The 18,504-nt window shown below is 41.5% G+C and overlaps 1 protein-coding gene across 1 annotated transcript; it reads left to right on the top strand.

Annotated features, from left to right (window-relative positions):
• The first annotated feature begins 1,385 nt into the window (after window positions 1-1,385).
• On the top strand, window positions 1,386-17,597 carry LOC131555891 (p53 apoptosis effector related to PMP-22-like). The gene is made up of 3 exons (XM_058802193.1): window positions 1,386-1,775; window positions 15,240-15,383; window positions 15,633-17,597. Exons 1-3 carry the CDS (start codon window positions 1,565-1,567, stop codon window positions 15,845-15,847), a joined length of 570 nt encoding a protein of 189 aa, XP_058658176.1. The 5' UTR covers window positions 1,386-1,564; the 3' UTR covers window positions 15,848-17,597.
• Window positions 17,598-18,504: the final 907 nt, after the last annotated feature.

Here is an 18,504-nt window from a genome sequence, read left to right as displayed (position 1 = left end):
ACAGTAAAAATGTCTCCTGCTGTCCCAGAGGCCTGTTGGATACCAGTGATGGACCTCTCACAGCCACAGGGATATTGGACTGTCTGTGCCACAGGAAAGCTGCTGGCAAGATGCTTCAGCTGGCCAGAATGAGAGATAAGGCAGCCACACCACTGCTAATCTACCAGCAGGCAAATAAGGTATCTGATGAGAGATAAGGCATGGTGTCAAATTTACTTCTTCAAGTCTAATTCTTCATGGAGTTACTGCTTCACTGTGCTGCAGCTCATTGCTGTGGATGTTCCACTTTGGTTCAAGCTCAATACCTCTTCAGGCACAGTGTATCCATGCAATGTAAATTATTAATTTCCTTTATTTAGGCCATTATTGATTCATGAGTATTAATTCAGAAAAGTGCTGTGCAGTTCACAAATAGTTCATAGCTGTCACATTGCACCATGAGAGCTGCAATACCATAACAAATTCCTTTGAGCAAACGAGGTCAGTACTTGGATGCAGCCCTACCTGACAAAATTCACCATGGGAGCAAAGGATACTTTGCATCCTCTGGGCTTAACTGTGTTTCACACAAACCAGCTTTGATTAAGGCCTACAGTGGCTTCCAGACATAAATGTAATTGGGCCCTAGCAAAATACTGTAGCACGTGTTAATTCAAAGGGAGAGTGCAGGGAGCACGGCAATATCGCTTCTGAGCCGACAGACAGGGAGCTCTGCCCGGCACAGGGCTGGGTGTCCTCCCAGGGCACAGAGAGGTGATGGCTCATCCCTGCCTCGCACTCCCAGCAGCTGCAGACAGGCTCTGACAGGCCCCAGGCAGTGCTTGTACAGCCAGATCCACACTCTGGGAGGGTTTGTCAGTTGAGGCTCAGTCAAATCACAATTCAGCTTTTGTTCTCCTATAAGGCTATATCCAGATCATACTATAGTTTTATTTTCCTCTGTACCTATGCTCCAGAAGGAGAAGAGCCAAAAGTGACATTCTTTATTGCCTTAGCTTTATAACAGCTATGGGAATTTCTTTAATACTCATAAATAAGGTAAAAAAATAAGGTATGATTTTATTTTTAAATGGAGCCCTAGAAAGGCAGCTCACAGCCTCCAGGTGGCAAGTCTCAGAAACCACCATGTAGTGCAAACAGTTCCCTCTCGTCTCTGCTTTCTCCTGCCATAATGCAAATCCCTTAGACGATGGAAAGGTGTAATCACAGCAGCTGGTGGGGATGTCAGGAAGGAAAGTGTTAAATGCTGAGGGTAAACATCTCCTGATTTGTTACCTAGTCAGCAGGGCAGAGAAGATCTCACAGATAAACCCAGCCTCGAAGCTTCTCCCCAGCTCAACTGGTTATTGCTCAGTGGCGGCTCTTACTCATCTGAATCTAGGTGGAGCTCCTTCCCTCCCTCCCTCCCTCTCTGCTGTGTCTGTCCTGGCTGAAAAGCCTTTCCCCAACATCTGCACAGGTGTTCTCAGGTGCCGGCAGAGCCTTTCCAGGAGCTGAGCAGAGGCGGCCATCGCTCCCAGCCTGAGGCAGAGAGGCCTTGTCCTGCCAGCGCCTGCCCCCAGCCATGGTGAAGTACGGCCTGGACTACACGCGCTGCAGATGGATCCTGCCCCTGCTCCTGGGCATCGGGGTCATCTTCGGCATCATCGCTCTGGCGGGCTGGGGCTGGCTGGAGTCGCAGACCCTGCCCTACGTGCTGCAAGCGTCGCTCTGGCAGATCTGCAGGAGGGGTGACCAGGGCGGGCAATGGAGCTGCGAGTCCCTCATGGGCTACGGTAAGCGCCGACAGGGGTGGCGGGGAGCAGGCTCTGAAGCAGCGGGTCACATCACCTGGGTCACATCCCCCAGGTCACCTTCCCACAGGTCTCCTAAATGTATCACCCAATAGCTGGCATTTATATATGAAGCCACAGGCAGTAGGAACTGTCGCTGAGTACACCGAGGCTTTTGACTAACCAGGTGAAGAAATAAAATGTCCTCACACCCTTGTGCAGAAAAGAGCCTAGAGGATTACATAATACATGAAAACCCATGCATGGTATGGTACCGGTGCAAAAAATAATACAGAATTTTTTCCTCTCTCAGAAGAACCTGGTAACTCTTCTCACTAATCACTGCTTCTCAAAACTTAACGGCTACCGGTGATCAAACATCCAAGCAACAAATTGTGTGGGGAAGCCTGGCATTAGTGTGACAAGCAGGACTGAGTGCCAGAAACAGGGAGGTAAAAATGTAAGATGGCAGCAAGATATTCCCAGGGAGTGTCAGGCGGCAGAATGCTGCCCTGAAACTGCTCCGGTAGGTGGGTCGTGTGAAAGAGTCGCCTTGTGATTATGAAAGAAAGCTTTAAAAGATGAAAGGATCTCTTGTTCATACTAAGTTTTGGTGAAGCATGCTATTAAACATGTTGACCTGGGTGCAATCTTCAGCTTGAAAAGACGTAAACCACAACTGTGGGAGAATAGCCCAAGACAAGGGTCACTCTGGATGTGCTCTGTTTCTTTTTTATATTTCTTTTTTTCTTTCTGTATATTTGCTATTGGCCATGGTTTGAAGCAAGTAATAGTGAACGAAGGGCTGTTAGCTTGAACTGGAATGGAAGTTCAAGAGTTCTTAAAATTTATGCTCATTCAAATTACAAGGAAGAACCTTTTTTCTAGGGCTCAGAATCTCATCTCTTCTTGTTAAAAATAAGAGTAAAAGCTCTTGCTGAAGAAATCTCAGGGATCTTTTATTACAGCACTTTAAAATTGTTCCTGAAGGTTTATTTATGTCATGAAACTCTACCTTCTATGCACAGAATTCAGCTGTAATGAGTTAATTGCAGCAGGCCTCTGTGAGTGTAGGGCTCCAGGCATGACCAGCTCCTCTGAGCATCACCATCCAGCCCTGCTCTCATTGCTCCAGCATCATCTCTGTGGCTGGGTGTAAATCAAGCCAGCAAATGGGCCTCTGCCACATGGCATGTGAGAGAAGGAGAAAGCACATGATGCTTAGTAGAGGGCTCTCAGTCCTGAATTTCCTCCTAAGTTTCCTGAAAAGCGAGCCCTCCTCTGAATCTCCAAGTTAGGCCCTGGAGAATGCTGTGAATGCCAGCTTTAACTGGACAGAAAACACTGAGATGTTTCACCTTGTTTCTCTTGATAACACAAGAGAAATTTCTCCTTACTTCTGGGACTAAGATAGGTGTTTGGCATTTCACTTCCTTCCTTATCCTGCCTCACTCTGATAGTTTTAAATTCTGCAGCTGTATGCACAGTTTCCCTGGAAACTGGACAGCATCTACAGACAAAGCAGGGAGGTCATCCTCTGCATTGACTGTCCTGCAGTGTCTGGGGTTACCATGAATCACATTCACAGTAAGTCCAGCACTTTTTACACTTGGACTTGGTACACATTGTGGACTTGGTACACACATGCAGAACATTATCCAGTGGGTACATTGGAGAGTCCACTGACTCTTCTGAAAGCATTAGAAATGCTGTTTGTGCCCTCATTAGGCATGCATCTATCACCTGAACTCTTCAAGGTGATTAAATACCCAGGAAGACTAAGCAAATCCTCAAAGTCCTCCTGGACAAAATTTCCTGGATATGTCTGGCACAAGGGGGTCACCTAGCCAGTGGGAGAATATGTGAAGGCTGTATGTAAGCAAAGTATGCAAAGGGCAGGTAAGAGTGGGTTATGCTGCCAGGCTTCTCCTTTGCCAGATTATGCCATTAAAATGCAGACCTTGCCCTTCAGGGGGTGAGTTATCCCTGACCCAGAAGTAGACCTGGCTACTAAGGCTGCAAACTCATGTCACCTTCCTGATCTTTTCCAGACTTTTCCCTTAGACCCCTTCTTGACAGAGGTGGGATGTGCTCAGATCCAATCCTGTTCTCCATTTTTCCTTGCTCAGTAATGCAGGGTTGGGATTTTTCTTTTGTAACTCCCACTTTTTCTCATGCAGGCAGAGGTGGCTGATGCTGGTCTTGGATTCCACCCAAAAGACCAGGCCATGAGAGCATCTCATTTGTGAGCATGCAGGTCTTCTTGTATTGAGCCTGATTGTACCTGCCTTGTGATGAAATAGAGGCTTTTAGTAATTCTGGGATTAAATTTATCTACTGTGCTCCAGAAAGGTAGTGGAAAACAAGCATTCAGCATCATGTTCTGTGGGATGTTTAACTTTGTGCCAAGCTAAACACAGTGCTGGTTAAACAAAGTGTAATTACACACCTTCCTGAGCACAGAGACAAAGATGTGATGTAAACCTAAAGGTCTACATCTCTGTTCCACAGTTTCCATCTTGTTTCTTCTGACATTTACTCTCAGCTTCCCTGCTTAATCTGCCACTGGCTGGGTAGGTTCTGAAATTTGGCCCTCCTGCAGGGGTGGTTTCACTGATAAACATTGTATGCATGTGTACCCCAGCAGCTGCCAGCAAATATTGTCAACATGACTTGGACAGTGTAGTTATCTTAATCCACTACAGTCATCTTCATCCTATCATAATTAGATGTAATTGCAACATCCTTGCAAGCTGTTAATTATAATGTGCAAATTCAAATCAAATTCTGCACGTGCAATGTTTATAATTTCCCTTGAATCTCGGTTGTTTGGCTCAAGATATGTTTATGCAGTTGAAAGGCAAAAACCCAATGTCACTGAGGTTGATTATATTGGAAGGGAAGAAGGTTGACTATTTCATTGGCTGCATCAGTGCAATTCAGAGGTTTTGATTAAATTTTTTTTTTTTTTCTTTTTTCTTGAAAAGGCAGTGGAGTAACTCCACTGGTACACTTACCCTTTTGTGAAAGCATCTGCTAACCCCTGCTCTTTTGCAAAGTTTGTGAGCTCTGTGGAAAGTGAGAATATGAAGAGTTTATACACTCTGTTATCTTCTCCAAGACTTCAAATCGTCTGCTTGAAACATATGACACTCATGTAGACCTTATCAAAGATTATTGCTTTTCAAGCACATTTAGTTCAAATAAATAAAACTTTTCTAGGAGAAAATATCCAGTGCATTAGACACTTACTCAAAATGCAGGAAATTTAGGATGAGGGACTGAGAGATTCATTGCTGTTGCGCTTCATTGTTCTTGCACTTGAAAAAACAAAGGGCTCAAGCTGATGACATGCTTGAACACATACAAAGAGAGATTAGGACTTTTTAGATAGATAATGAGCAATTTGGAATGTACCTCTGTGGACATGGATGAGCTTACAAAGAAAATGCACAGGTTAAACCCCATCATGATGCTGGCACAGCACTCCTTTGTTTTTCTTGTTCTTTGGCTGTATTACCTGTCTTGAACAAGGTGTGTCTTGCAGACCTGAGACATTTCTTCAGTATGTAATTTATTCCACTGCAGGCTTTGAAGACGTTTAAACATGTGTAGGTAAATACATAATAAAGATAAATAATGTGGGGAGAAAGAACTGATTTTATTTGTCTGAATGTGATGCACAAAGGGTGAAAAACTTGTGACTACACTTGTCCCTTCTTATCTTCCATCCAGCCTTGCAGTTCTTCCATTTGCAGATGCTGCCATCAGAGCAACTGAAATTTTAAAGTGTATGTTGATGAGGTCATCTTATTTGCATAGTGCAAACAGATTTGGGGGAAAAAAATCAGGAAAAGGCATTTCCATATGGCAAGTGAAATCCACATGTTCGGTTATTTTCACATCATAATATTCTATTATAGATTTCTCCTGGGATGTGTGGAGGGGTTTGTAGCTGTGGAGATTAGTGGAGGGATGAATGCTTTTGCCATCTGGAAGGGACCCCTTTGTGCAGCTTGTCTTCTAGGCAAATAATGGGCAACTATGTTCTAGATATCCAGTTTTATTTTGGTCTATGAGTATGAATGCAATATTACAAGATAAGAAGGCTAGTATAGTGTGATTATAATGAACAAAATCTACTTCAAATATGACAGCAGATAAGTATGGCTACAGGATAAGTGAAAGACGGAAATGTTGCAAAAGTAATATCCTTTTGAGAAAAGAAATATTCTGCATCCCCATTGATGAGATTTCTCCCCCCATTTTGCTGATACCAAGCTTTGTTTCCATGGAATCTTTTGCTACAGTGAAACACCATTTATTATCCTGGAGAAAGAACAAAATGGAAATCACTTACTAAAAATGCCCAAGTAGTGATACAACAGCAGGGTTACATGGTGTAGCCGGGATCAGTTTCCAAAGTCTGTCTCTTGGTACTACAGCTGCCACTGGCCTTGCACTACTGGCCACACAGCTCTCCCTCTGGGAAATGACCTCCTCCATCAGAGCAGTGGCTCATTACACCCAGGGCACAGGACAGACCAAGCACCAAGTTTTGCCACTGCCACACTACCTGCGTAAAACTTTCTCCTTCCCCCACATTCCCATCACATCTGACAGCCAGCACCTAATCCTGGCATGGGGAAATTCTTACTTGCCCCAAGATAAAGCAAGCACCCTGAGCAGAGTGACATGGGGATATTTTCAGAGGGACAGGGTGGGATACAGCAGATGGAGGACAAACAAGATGTCCCAGTGTCTCTCTGGTATCTGAGGGCATCTCTACATCAAAAGAGAAATGAAGTAAACAAGTAGCTGTGCTTTTGAAGGAGGGACCAGCTCAAGTCACCAGGCCTTTATTGCAGATTTTTCGTGTAGTCAAGGTTCTGCACTTAACAGCTTTCAGAATTTGGTAATATCCATGTAGTTTTGCAAAAGTGTCTTTGCAGCTGGGAAAGAGGCTGGGGAGGTTTCTGAGCAGATCAAGAAGACTGTGGGAGAGCCCAGGATGGAGCCCAGCTCTGCTCTGTACATGGCCTGGATTAAAGGGCAAACCTCGACTCTTTTGGCACAGGGTGAAATAAAAACAAAAGGCTGCTGCTGTTCCTGCTGTATTGTAGCATAAAATACTTGTATTTATACAAAGTGGTTGTCTGCAGTTTTAATTACAGTGTGTAGAGAAGCATATGATTTCCTAAGACATCATTTTCCTTAAAGTATAATGTTCCCTGGTATTAGGCAGTGAGAAATGAGATTACAAGATTAGTTACTGAATAATGTAGAATAGTCAATAATTATTCAAAGCTTAGAATGAGAAAAAATTACAGTTTTAAACATATAGCTAATGAAAAAATCACAATGGTGTTTGTAAGGAATGATGCAAGAAGGAAAGAAAACATTTGATTTTTCCCCAGTTTATTGAAGACACTCCATTGTTTCTGAACAGGTATAAGAGAAGGGAATCAAGGCCTGAGCATTTAATTACCATGAAAATTTTTATTCCTTATCTGCAATTTCTTGTCTACTTTCCCTTGTAGTTTTAGAGTTTGTACTTTTATAATTTCTGTGGCAGATTCATTTAATCAGATTAGTTTCTAAATAAGAGTAATGCTCTTGAGCAATTAACACTCCAGAGAGCAATTGCACGTGTAATCCCACTGTTTGTTATCCAGCCTTCCCTTAATAATTACAGTAAGATTATGTGGAAAAATAGCAGTCATGTGGAACATTCTCATCTGCCCATCAGGAGACATGAACTGCTGGTGCTGAGGATTTTGAGGAGATCCTCAACACATTTTTCATTTTCAGGCCCTGAAGTCCTGAAGAGAGGATTCCAGTCACTTACTTAGGAGGCATCTCTGCTGACAGCATGTGGAAACTTGTGGCCAAACTCTCAATCCTCATCACCTCATCTGTTCCTCTTGTTTATTGAGGCAGTCTAATACAGCATTTCCATAACATCTCCATAGTCTGAGCAGTGATAAGGGCTGCAAGATGCATTTCATATTCCAGTGTAGGTTTAAACATATTACTTAATTGAGAAGGTGTTAAACAGCAAAAGAAACAAAACTCTCAGAACATTCTTTCACGTTTCTGCATCACTTTTTACTGGCAGCTTGTGCTGTTCTGATGCACTTCAAACACACTGACTCAGTGAGCATTGTAATGCCATGTTTCTTCTTCATCAAGTACCATTACAAAATAACTCATTGCTCAAAAATTCCCAGGAACTCAAAGTAGCTGGTGAAGTGCTGACACTAGCCTGTGTTCCAGAGGTATCTGGCTTCCTTCTGCTAGTACTAAATAACACTTCAGTCCTGCTGAATTACTAATCTGAAACTGAGTACATCTAATGTCACCTACTGTGCTGACATATGCGTGCTGTGCCCAAATCAGGCCCCAGAAAAATAAGAAGTCTCTGTGCAGTTCATTTAACAGCCTCATCAGCAGAAAGCAGAAAGGGACAAAGATTTTCAGGATGAATTGTAAAAGCTGTTTCATTAACAAGAAGAGTAAATAAATTCAATGTATTTTTATGAGTACAAAGCATGACTTCTACTTATATTCTGAGGGTTTTATTTTGCAAATAGTAAAATTTTGCTTCTATCAGAAAATCAGATCCGGGTTCACAGCTGCTGTCTGTTAGTGGGGAATTCCCTAGTGCAAAAGGTGATTTTCATTAAGGTTTCAGAACAAAATTTGCTCACAGCATGAAAACTGCAGATCAAGAGTGACAACAATTCTTGGTGCACATGGAAATAAGATGTAAATTCAGTGTTCATTAGTCCCAAATGACTTTGGGAATATAAAACTTGAAAAGAACTTTTTTAAAAAAGGTTCCACTCTACTGTTTTGATTAAAAGTCCTAGTTCATAGCCTGTATTATCATGGAAATCAATGCTGTTTAATTCACATTAAATATTTCAACCCACTCAGGGGTAATTAGGGAGCAAGTACATCTTGCTATTCTCACTAATTGAGCTTATGTAAATGAACTGATTAATCAATACCTTACCTATTTTATTTACCTGACCCTCCCAAACCCCATGTACACATCCAAGTATAAGTAATCCTGCTTTAATTAAAAATAAATAGGAAAAAAATAGGAGGAAAAAATGTTATAGCAATAAAGTGTATGAGGCTGAGCTTTAATCCTGAGATTTTCCCAGTGTGTGCAACTGCTTCTGAAGAGAATGTGAGATAGGGGTACTCCCTGACTCTCTTGTGAGCAAACCTTTAATTTCGAGGCAGTGCCTGTGCATTATATTTAATATCTAACTTACTCCCTTGGTGCTGCTTTTGATGATGGCTCTACCCCTTCTGCCCCTTCTGCTTTCCCAGCACTAAGCAGGCATCAGGGAGCAGCCCTCATTAAGGCAGGATTTGCAGAAGGCAGCTTCTAAGTCAAGCCTGTACATGCCTGAGCTTATGATGAGATGAATTTGAACCACTCCCTCAAGACGTAACTGCTCCTCCCCTCAAATTCAACTCACAATCGCTTCTAAGTTTAATTGCTTGCCTCAGTAAGAAAGGAGGGTTGCAGATTACATAAAGGTTTTGCCTGTGTTTGTTTGTGGGTGAAGTCAGGGGTGAGGAATTAATAGGTTTTTCCTTTAAAGGAGGTAAAGCCCAGCAAGCCACACTGAGCTATCATTTTATCATACAGTTATGGACAAAACACGACCTTCTGCTAATGTATACTATGTTTTATTGATAGAAGAACTACTCATAAAGGTTCTTTTCCTTAATGTTGTCATCTAAAATCATTATTATGGGGTAATTGTCCTAGTGTCCTAATCCTTTCTCATTTATATGGGACCTGTTACTAGTCCTTGAGAAACTTTGGCCATGTCATTATCCTAATGTGAACCTAAATAGGTCATTCTGTTTCCATGGTTGTCTTTTAAATAGTGGCAAGATAAAAGCTGGTTCTGGCTTACACAAAAATGACTTTCATGAGATAATACTCTGTTATTAAAAGAGAAATCCATATTAACAGCTGATGAATTCTAATAAAGTAATTCTAGGGGGAAAAGAACAGAGTTACCAAAGAAGATGTCACACAGAAAGACTAAAAATACTGTATTCCATTGCAAAAGATATAAATTTCAACCAAAAAAATCCTCCAGTATTGACTACCCATATGAAAGATATACAGAGAGTGAAGTTCTCTGAATGAAGATCCAGATGCAATGAAGAGAGAAACTCAGAAAATAGTACATATGTAATCATACCTTTGATATTATTTTCCTCCTTTTATTCTGTTCATAAATTATCTATGACTAATGTGTGATCTTCTTCTCAGTTGTACAAACTTCCTTTGAAATAATTTTCAGTCAATGGCTTTCAGTCTGCACATGCAGTTTATTCAAAAGAAGCTGCTTTTGATGGTTTCTGATTTATCTTGGCTGTATACAAACGCATGCACACTGGTATTTCAATGCCAACTCACGTGATCAGCAAACAATTGCAGAGATTACAGCGTGCATTTGTTTCCAGAAAGAGCACAGAAATTCCCCACAGCTGGCATGTTACAGAGTCAGTATTGCCAGAAGACAGGATTTTGCACTGTGTCCTGTTGCACAGGTAACACAGGAAATCCAGAGTCCGGATGATAGTGGCGTGCATGTACACCAGCAGCTTTGGCTGGTAGAGTTGTGGGTTAATGGGTTTGATGGACCACCTTAAGAGTCATGCTAAGGGAACATGAGTTCTGCTGCAAACATGTGCACTTTTCACATGGAAACTTTCTTGAGGAGAACAAGCCAAAGGGAAATGGGTAGAACCTGGCCAAAGCAATTTCTTTTCAAAGAGAACCATGTGCTCTGCAGTGCTCGCCACACCCTGACAAAGAACGCCAGGTTGAGAAACTCAAGTGAGTTCAGCTTTGTTTCCAAAATAATACTCTTTCCCTTTAATCAGAGAGATGTTAAACAGGTTGGGCTCTGCAAACTCAGCCTAGAAATATCCTCCTTACGTACAACACAGAGATGAATTGCTACCACTGCAGATTTTAGTTCTCCTAAGAGTTGCTTTGCAAGACTGCAGCTAGAACTGCAGGGTTTATGTTTCTTTCCCTCAGTGTTATGAAAGATAATAGAGAAAAATGTCTGTTACATTTTCTTTCACCCCTCCCTGGTTCTTGTGAATTAAAGCTACCCTTCCTCAAATTGCTGCACAATTCACTGCAGTGTGAAAATGATCAGTCAGCAAGAACCTTTAGATAATTGGTGGTGTCTGTGACAACAAATACTTGTTTTTCTTTCCAATGCTAGTTGTGTATTTAGCTTCAAGCCAAGAGGAAAATTAGGGAAGTATGTTCTTATTGATCATACAAGGAGCGGTACTTCTGAACTCTCTGGGGTTGCTTTCAGAAAATGTCACCCAAGGAGAAGCTCAACAGTTTATGTGGTGTGGAGTACCAGATCAAGAAAAACATGAGAATGTTATTGTGAGTGTTTTCCCATGTTTTGAAACACATACACCAGGAACTTGGGCATTTGTATTTGTCATGGAGGAAGTAAAGGTTATACGCTATTTTCAAGACACAACAGCCCTTTTTTTGAGGCATGGAACTTTTGGAGCATGAAGATGACAGGCTAAGGAAATACTAGGTTAGGTGGTTCAAAGTTTTGTCTCAACTTACTGCTGAGCAAGAAAGTTTGTTTCTTTTTGTGTGAAGCACCGACAGTGTTTACACTTTCATAAACTGTAAAATGTGTGAGGGAGTAAAATCAGGAAGGCAGGAAACTGGAGATATTCTTAGTCCTGGATGTCTAATTAAGTCCATCAGCTTCCCTATGGCTGCAGCCAGATATAGGATAATCAAAATATGTTTATATGGTGCAATACAAGAGGTAGTCCTGCTGCCTCCAAACTGAGTTAGCTTTAATAGCAGAGTAATAAATCTGTGTTATTATTGAATTCTGTCTCAGCTAATTATGTAGCTCATAAGACATCATGAGCTCTGTCCTGGCATGGAGGGCTCTTTCTGGTCTCTAAATTAGCTCAAGGGTCTTCTCACAAAGCAAGGAGTTGTACACGTCAGGCATTTATTTCCATTTTCCAGTGGTCACATTTTTCTGTATTCACTTTGGACAGACAGACTCCCACAAATCACTGCTGAGTGACATACAAAGCTCTGCTATCAGAAACACTGTCCTCACTCACTTGAGACAGGTGTGCGGACATGGGTTCCTCTTGCCTGTTTTGGAATTGTCTTGTTTAAGACCAAATTGCTCAGAAAATTGCCAGTTAGAAGGAGTTTTGAAGAGTGACTGGTGTGTAGCTGCCCACAAACCCTTTCAGAGTGTTCACTGGTGTTCTTTCAGCTGATGGAGGAACTGGAAAAGGGAGAAATGGGACTGGCACCAAAGTGTTACAGGATGCTGCTGGTATTCAAGGGCACTTTTGTATAAATGTGTTTCTTATCTCACAAGCACATTTTAACTCTTAAACAGCCAAAAATCACCACCATTTTTCAGGCTGAGAAAATAGATCTCAAAACCTGCTAAATATTTTTACAAACTCAATTTGATATCCTGTAACTTGCTGCTCCCTCTGTTTCAATTTTTGATTTGGTGACAGGTGGACTGGGCCCTTTCCACTTTTAACTCCCCTCACTTTACAGGCCAAGAATATACTGAATTGGTGTTGCACCTGTGAAGATTCCTTGGCCTGGAGTTCACATTTTTAAGAAGAAGCTTTGCAGATAGAACAATTTATTTATATTTTTAGTCAATATTAAAGATAAAAACCCCCACAACATTGAAAGATTGGAAAATATTTGGGACTAAATTAGCCATTTGCTTGTCAGTGTATTTTGACCAATTCAATTCTTCTAATTCTGACATTTTTAAGAAATTTTAAGTCTTGGTTCTATTTGTAAAGAACTAAACTACTCTAGTACTCCTGGCTGGCACAAGATAAAATAAGCATCTGAAATACATAAACAATTGCAATTATTGTTGCACAAAACCTTTGTTACCTTTAACTCTAGAAAGGTAAGATGATTACACACTGTGGTCTTAGAGTAATGATAGCTGCTGCTTTTTGCAAAGGGCAGATGAACTCAGAATACTTTTCTTCAAAAAAACCCTCTAGAGACTCACTCTTCTTGCACTCTACTGTCTTGGAGCTGTGTGCTGTTTTTCTTCCAACGTTGAAGGGTTTTTTTTTCTCTTTTGTAGAACTGGGAGCCAGAAAATTGGCTGTCAGGTGATTGAGCAATGCCTCCAAATGGTGTAAGCATCCTGCAACAAGCATGTCTCTTCTTGCCACATGGGCAGTGCCCAGCAGGCTGGCCCTGCGCCCAATCTGCTTCCATACAGTCACAGCATTTGGAACAGTACTTCAGGAAAAACACCTGGCTGAGCCTGGAGGGAGGGAGCTGCTGGCATGGGCAAGGTGCCACCCCACATGTCTGCAGCCACCAGGCACAGCTCCCTGAGCCCCCAGCCCAGGTGCTGCTCCCACCCCAGGGCTTGGTGCTCTGCCGTCAGCTGCTCTTGGGAAGCAGGGCTGAGCTTTGGCAGCAGGGGAGATGGAACCCCGGGACTCCTGGTGTCTCAGAACTTGCTGGGCAGGCAGCTGTGCTCTGAGTCTGCTCCTCTGCCTGGACCACAAGCAATTGTGCACTTAAGAAGTTCTAGATGTTCTTGTAATTTCACCTTTTTACCAGAAGTATCCAGAACTCTTGTATCCAAGAGCAGTGAGGTCATCATTGCTGAGAAACATCTCTTATGGCCAGGTGCCCCTTTTTTTGCTGTTTTAAAGGGGTAACAGAGAGACTGGGAATAGGAACACCTTCAATGGGGTATATTGAGCAGTATAGAAATTCCTCTCCTTGACTTTTTCTTCTGATACTCTGCCTGAGATGCTGTCCCCCCTCCTGTGCCTCCACACTGCACACCCTACCTCTGAGCCCCCTGTAAACTCCTAGAGAGAGGAGTTTGAGCTAAAACAGTGGGCTACAGAATGAGATGTAAGAGCACAATTGCTGTCCCTTTCAGTCTTCTCAGGCAGCTGCCTGTTTACTGGGAAAACAGGCCCTACAAGCAGACAGAAACTTTGTGGAATAAGAAAGAGAATGGAGATGAAATAAAACAGAAGATATAGTGCGACAGCTAGAATGGAGTAGGAATCATAAAGCAGGGAGAATGTTGAAAAGCAAACAAAAGGGAAATTGGTTTTGATGGACTGAGGGGTAGAAAAGGATAGCTGGAAAATCCTGATCCATTTTTCTTCCCTAATAGTAGTGGTGATGTGGGCCCTGGGGAAAGACAGATCGAACACCAAGCTGTCACTCACTGGGGACAGGTCGTTTGCTTTCATGCTTACCTGACTCTGGTCAAGGGAAAGACAAGACACTTTGCATTTTATTACTTCCATGTTTAAAGCAAACAAATTGATAGGTTACTTACTCAGTTTCAGAGGGAACTTTTACTGAACAGCATGCACTGCATTTAAGTTGAGTTGTAATTATTGTCAGGGTTGTTTGGGCTGTGATAATTTTTTGGCACTGCTGTTGCATATTTTTGGTTAGAAGCCAACACTTGACAAAGACATAGTGGCTTAGATGAGGGGATGAAATCTGTAGATGCATAGCAGACTTTAACTGCTTACTCAATTTAATACATAATTTTAAATGTGTCAGAGTGGCTTTTCTACATCCAGAAAATTTGATCTCTTTGAGCAGTAGTTGCTCTTCAAGTCTTGAAATGTTAAATAAATATTATTTTTCCAGTTGTATTATGCCAATGCAATATGCTTTGCTTTTACATGTTATAAAATAAAAATTTATAATTTGAAAATGAAAGAATTAATATCTGGAATAAGCTTTTTGAATTGAAGTGGTTCTAAATTTGGACCAAAATCAGAGATCCAATTTCCCTACAAAACAGACTCCAAATCCTTAGCTCCATTTAGGACACAGACCTAAACTAGGGCTGAAAGACAGAAATCACTGAATTCTGACATTTATGGGCTATTTCCATACCTTTAAGTTTGCCAGATCGGTTGTGATTTTATAAACACTTTGTTTTGAAGGAAGATTTTATTAGTTCCAGGGACAGTTAAATTCTCCTTGTCTGTGCAAGAGGAAGCTGGTTTTATGCAATCTACTGAGGTAATATTTGCTATTGAAGGACAGTGTCCAGTTTTACACCTTTAAAGCCATTTCTCTCTTAATTCTTAATTGTTAAAAATAAACAGTAAGCTTGCATCCAAGCCCCCATTTCATTCTGCATGAGAAGACCAATCTGGAATTTTATGCATTCTGCACTTAGTGCATGATTTCTTGTGGAACTGAAATGCACACCTACAAGAGGAGAGAAAGCCCCCATGCTTTCTTTCTTGGGAGATGATCCACTTTTCACAGGTTTTAAAATTAACCTTTACTTACTAACCAGAGAAAACCAGCCTTTGTTTTTGTTCCTTTCTAATGCATCTTCCCTCTGATTTCAGCCTGGGGAAGAGCTGCTGCTGCCACATACCTGGTTGGCTTTCTACTTCTGGTCATCTGTTTTGCACTGGCCATCATAGCGTTTGCCATTGACACGCTTCGGTTCAACTTCATCCGTGGCATCGGAGGCTTGCTGTTTGTGGCTGGTAAGGCAGCACGTGGAGTCAAGTTCAGCTGTGCAGATATATCCATTCCAGAACTGATATTTTCCTCAGCTGATTCTATACCCAAGTCTCTGTCTGTGTGCAATTGAGCTCTCGATGAAAAATCAAAGTCTCTCATGGTACTGGATCTATTTTCAGATCCTTCAAAAAATGGATTTAGCTACAGGGATTATGGAGGATGGCTGTGGTGCTGGGTGTTAAACTTTTTTTTGTTTTCTCCTGTTTCTTCAGCTGTGTTCTCCATCATGGGCCTGGTCATTTACCCAGTAAAGTTCTCATCTGAAATTGAGATGACAGGAGTCAATATGTTCAGCTGGGCCTACGGCTTTGGCTGGACCACTGCCATTATGGAAATATGCCTGGGATTCTTCTTCTGCTGCCTTCCTAACTATGAAGATCAGATCCTGGGTAATGTCAAGCCCACATATTTTTATTCTTCCCCATAAGCACCAGGAAAAATGTGTTCATATTCCAGAGATACCTGACAGACTAACTACGTTTTTCACAATATTGTCCTCAGATGTTAGTAGAAAAGGCTGGAAACTTTTCTAATGTTTGTAGAAATACAGCACTGGCATCTGCAGTAAAGTTATCTTCTCTATTTTGGATCTTCAGATCTCATTTGGGTTGGTCAGATAAAGCACAAATGTTAAAACCCCTTGGTTTTCCTCATTCATTCCCATGAGGGGAATTTATATGGATTCCATTATATTTTAAATACCTTCACAATTGTAATTAAATTCAGAAAAACTTATTAAACTGGCAATAAAAAAAAAAACATGTATCATCCTCCTGAAGGAAAGAAACTCAGAAAAATCCCATTTTGTATGTATCATCTTTAATCTGAAGATTTTGCAGAATTTTCAAAAAGTCAAATACATTTACCCAATGACTGCCAAATAGTAAATTAGTCAGCCAGCACTTCATAGCTTTGCTTCTATTTTTCATTCATTCACTTAAGCCAGAGATAAGGACAGAGTAAAGAAGGGATTAAAGCTCCCTACCAGAGCCAGCATCTTGACTTTTCCTCATCCATGTGGAATGTATTTATTTCTAAATATTTGCAAGAGTAAGCAAGAAACACCAGTAAAGCCTTAAGAATCCTGTTGTGCCATTGCTGGTGCCAGTACAGAGTGGGCAGAGGCAGAAGGGATTTCAAGCCATCCCTGCAACCTGCAGACCTGGTTTGATAAAGCTCCTGGTGTGGCTTTCTTCTTGGGTGTCTTGAAATTTTTTTCTGCTGTATCAAAACCTATGACTTTAAAATGCTCTGCTATACTGGCCCAGCTTTTTTATCCAGTGTAGAAAGGTCAGATATGATGTCCCTGCACCTCAGGAGTTGAGCTGGAGCCGTGTGAGTGTAAGTATCATACAGTTGCTAAAAGGCTCATTTTTTGTTCATGTGCTGTTCTTAAGTATTTTAAAAATGGAAAGTGTATATTTTCATATGTAACTGTAAAATGCATAAGCACCCCTTACCAACTCATACCAAAGCTCTCACAGAGAAAATCACATCATAAAGTGTCTTCCAGCATCCTATACTCCACAGTGCCTCAAAGCCTCAATATACTGCAAACAATGAAGTATACTCAAGATTCTGCTGGTTTATGCCTTGTTAAACCTAACTTTATAACATTCAATTCATTCTCTTAAGTGAAAAAAAAGGATAATATGTGATGTGGAAAAGGAGTCTCATCTAGATCCTTAACTACTGAGGGTTGTTAGCTTGTAACACATCAGCAATTTTGTAATTTTGTGTACTAGGAAAAGCCCTGCCAAGTGTTCTTTGTTTCAACAAATTAGAGGAGGAAAATTTTCCAGTTAAACCTTTTTGGTAGCTAAAACTAATAAAGAAACAGGGCTTTACCTGGGTTGTTTGGAGTTTTTTGTTTGTTTGTTTGTTTGGGTTTTTTAAGCAGTTAACTCCATTCACTTTTATGTAGTGTCTCCTAACCTTGATCAATAAGATTGAGAGATGGGTAGAGTATAAACAATGGGAGAATATATGCAACAAGGAATAATTAGGCAAGAACATGTAAATACTCTTAAAAAATATTTCCTAGCTGGAAGAAAATCAAAGTGAAATACAGTTGAGAACACAATTAGTATAAAATGACTCATAATTCTTTGTGTAATATTATCCATTCAGGAGAAAAAACTTTTAATAAATATTTTCATTATGCTTATTACACCTAATAAAAGATGATATCTATGTATTATTTCAAAAATCAGTCTTAACTTTTGTTCTCTGCTGACAGTAGGGAACTGTGGAAGCCCCCAAAGCTTCCTCTTCTCAGGCACCACCTGGGAGTACCTGAGTATGCTGGCTGAAATTTGATATCCAGCATCACAACTACAGCTTGTGTTATTCTTCAGTCCTATGCTGGCTGTCTCCCAAGACCTTGTTCACAAGCGCATGAGAACAGTGGACACTTGTGGACTGCTCTGTTTGCTTATGGGCTCATGGAGCTGCGTGCCACACAGGTGATTCTGTGCCTTGATGTGCTACAGACAGTAACGCACTCGAGTTCACCGAGTAGGAAACCAGCACGGTGCTGCTCAGGCCTTTTGCTCCACCAGATGTGGCAATCCCCTGAGGAAGCTAAAGAGAACTTGAGCAACCACCGTTTGTGTTTACAGTTTCTTTTGCATTAGCTGGACACTGATGCCTGGAGGAGGGGAAAGGTGCACAAAACAAGGTTTAGGAGTGTGACTCCAACCTTGATGAGACAGCAGAGCATAATTAAAAAGCAAAGAAAATCACCAGTGATCATCCCCCTTCCTCTCTCCTCTCCCTTGCTGATCTTGGCAGTTTCATCATCTCCTCTCTTCCCTTTTCCTCCTCCTCCCTAAAGGTGTCTGAGCAGTGACAAGGCTGGTGACTCTGTGGGACACAGCCCCAGTCCCCATTTCCCACTGCCACTTTGCATTCCTGGGAGAGAGGAGGAATGAAGCAACTTGCCAACCCCAGCACAGCACCAGGGACTGTAGCCTGGTTCCCTGCCCCAGGCCCTCCCTGGAAAGGCCTTCCCTTAAAGAACAAGGTGCATGGGTGGGTGGGTATCCAACAAGCAGAAGTATCACAGGTATTAGTAGTCAAATG

Source organism: Ammospiza caudacuta, chromosome 3 (genome assembly GCF_027887145.1).
Source record: "Ammospiza caudacuta isolate bAmmCau1 chromosome 3, bAmmCau1.pri, whole genome shotgun sequence".
NCBI lineage: Eukaryota > Metazoa > Chordata > Aves > Passeriformes > Passerellidae > Ammospiza > Ammospiza caudacuta.
The sequence above is the reverse complement of the archived record's forward strand: the minus strand, read 5'-3'. Positions and strand labels throughout refer to the sequence as shown.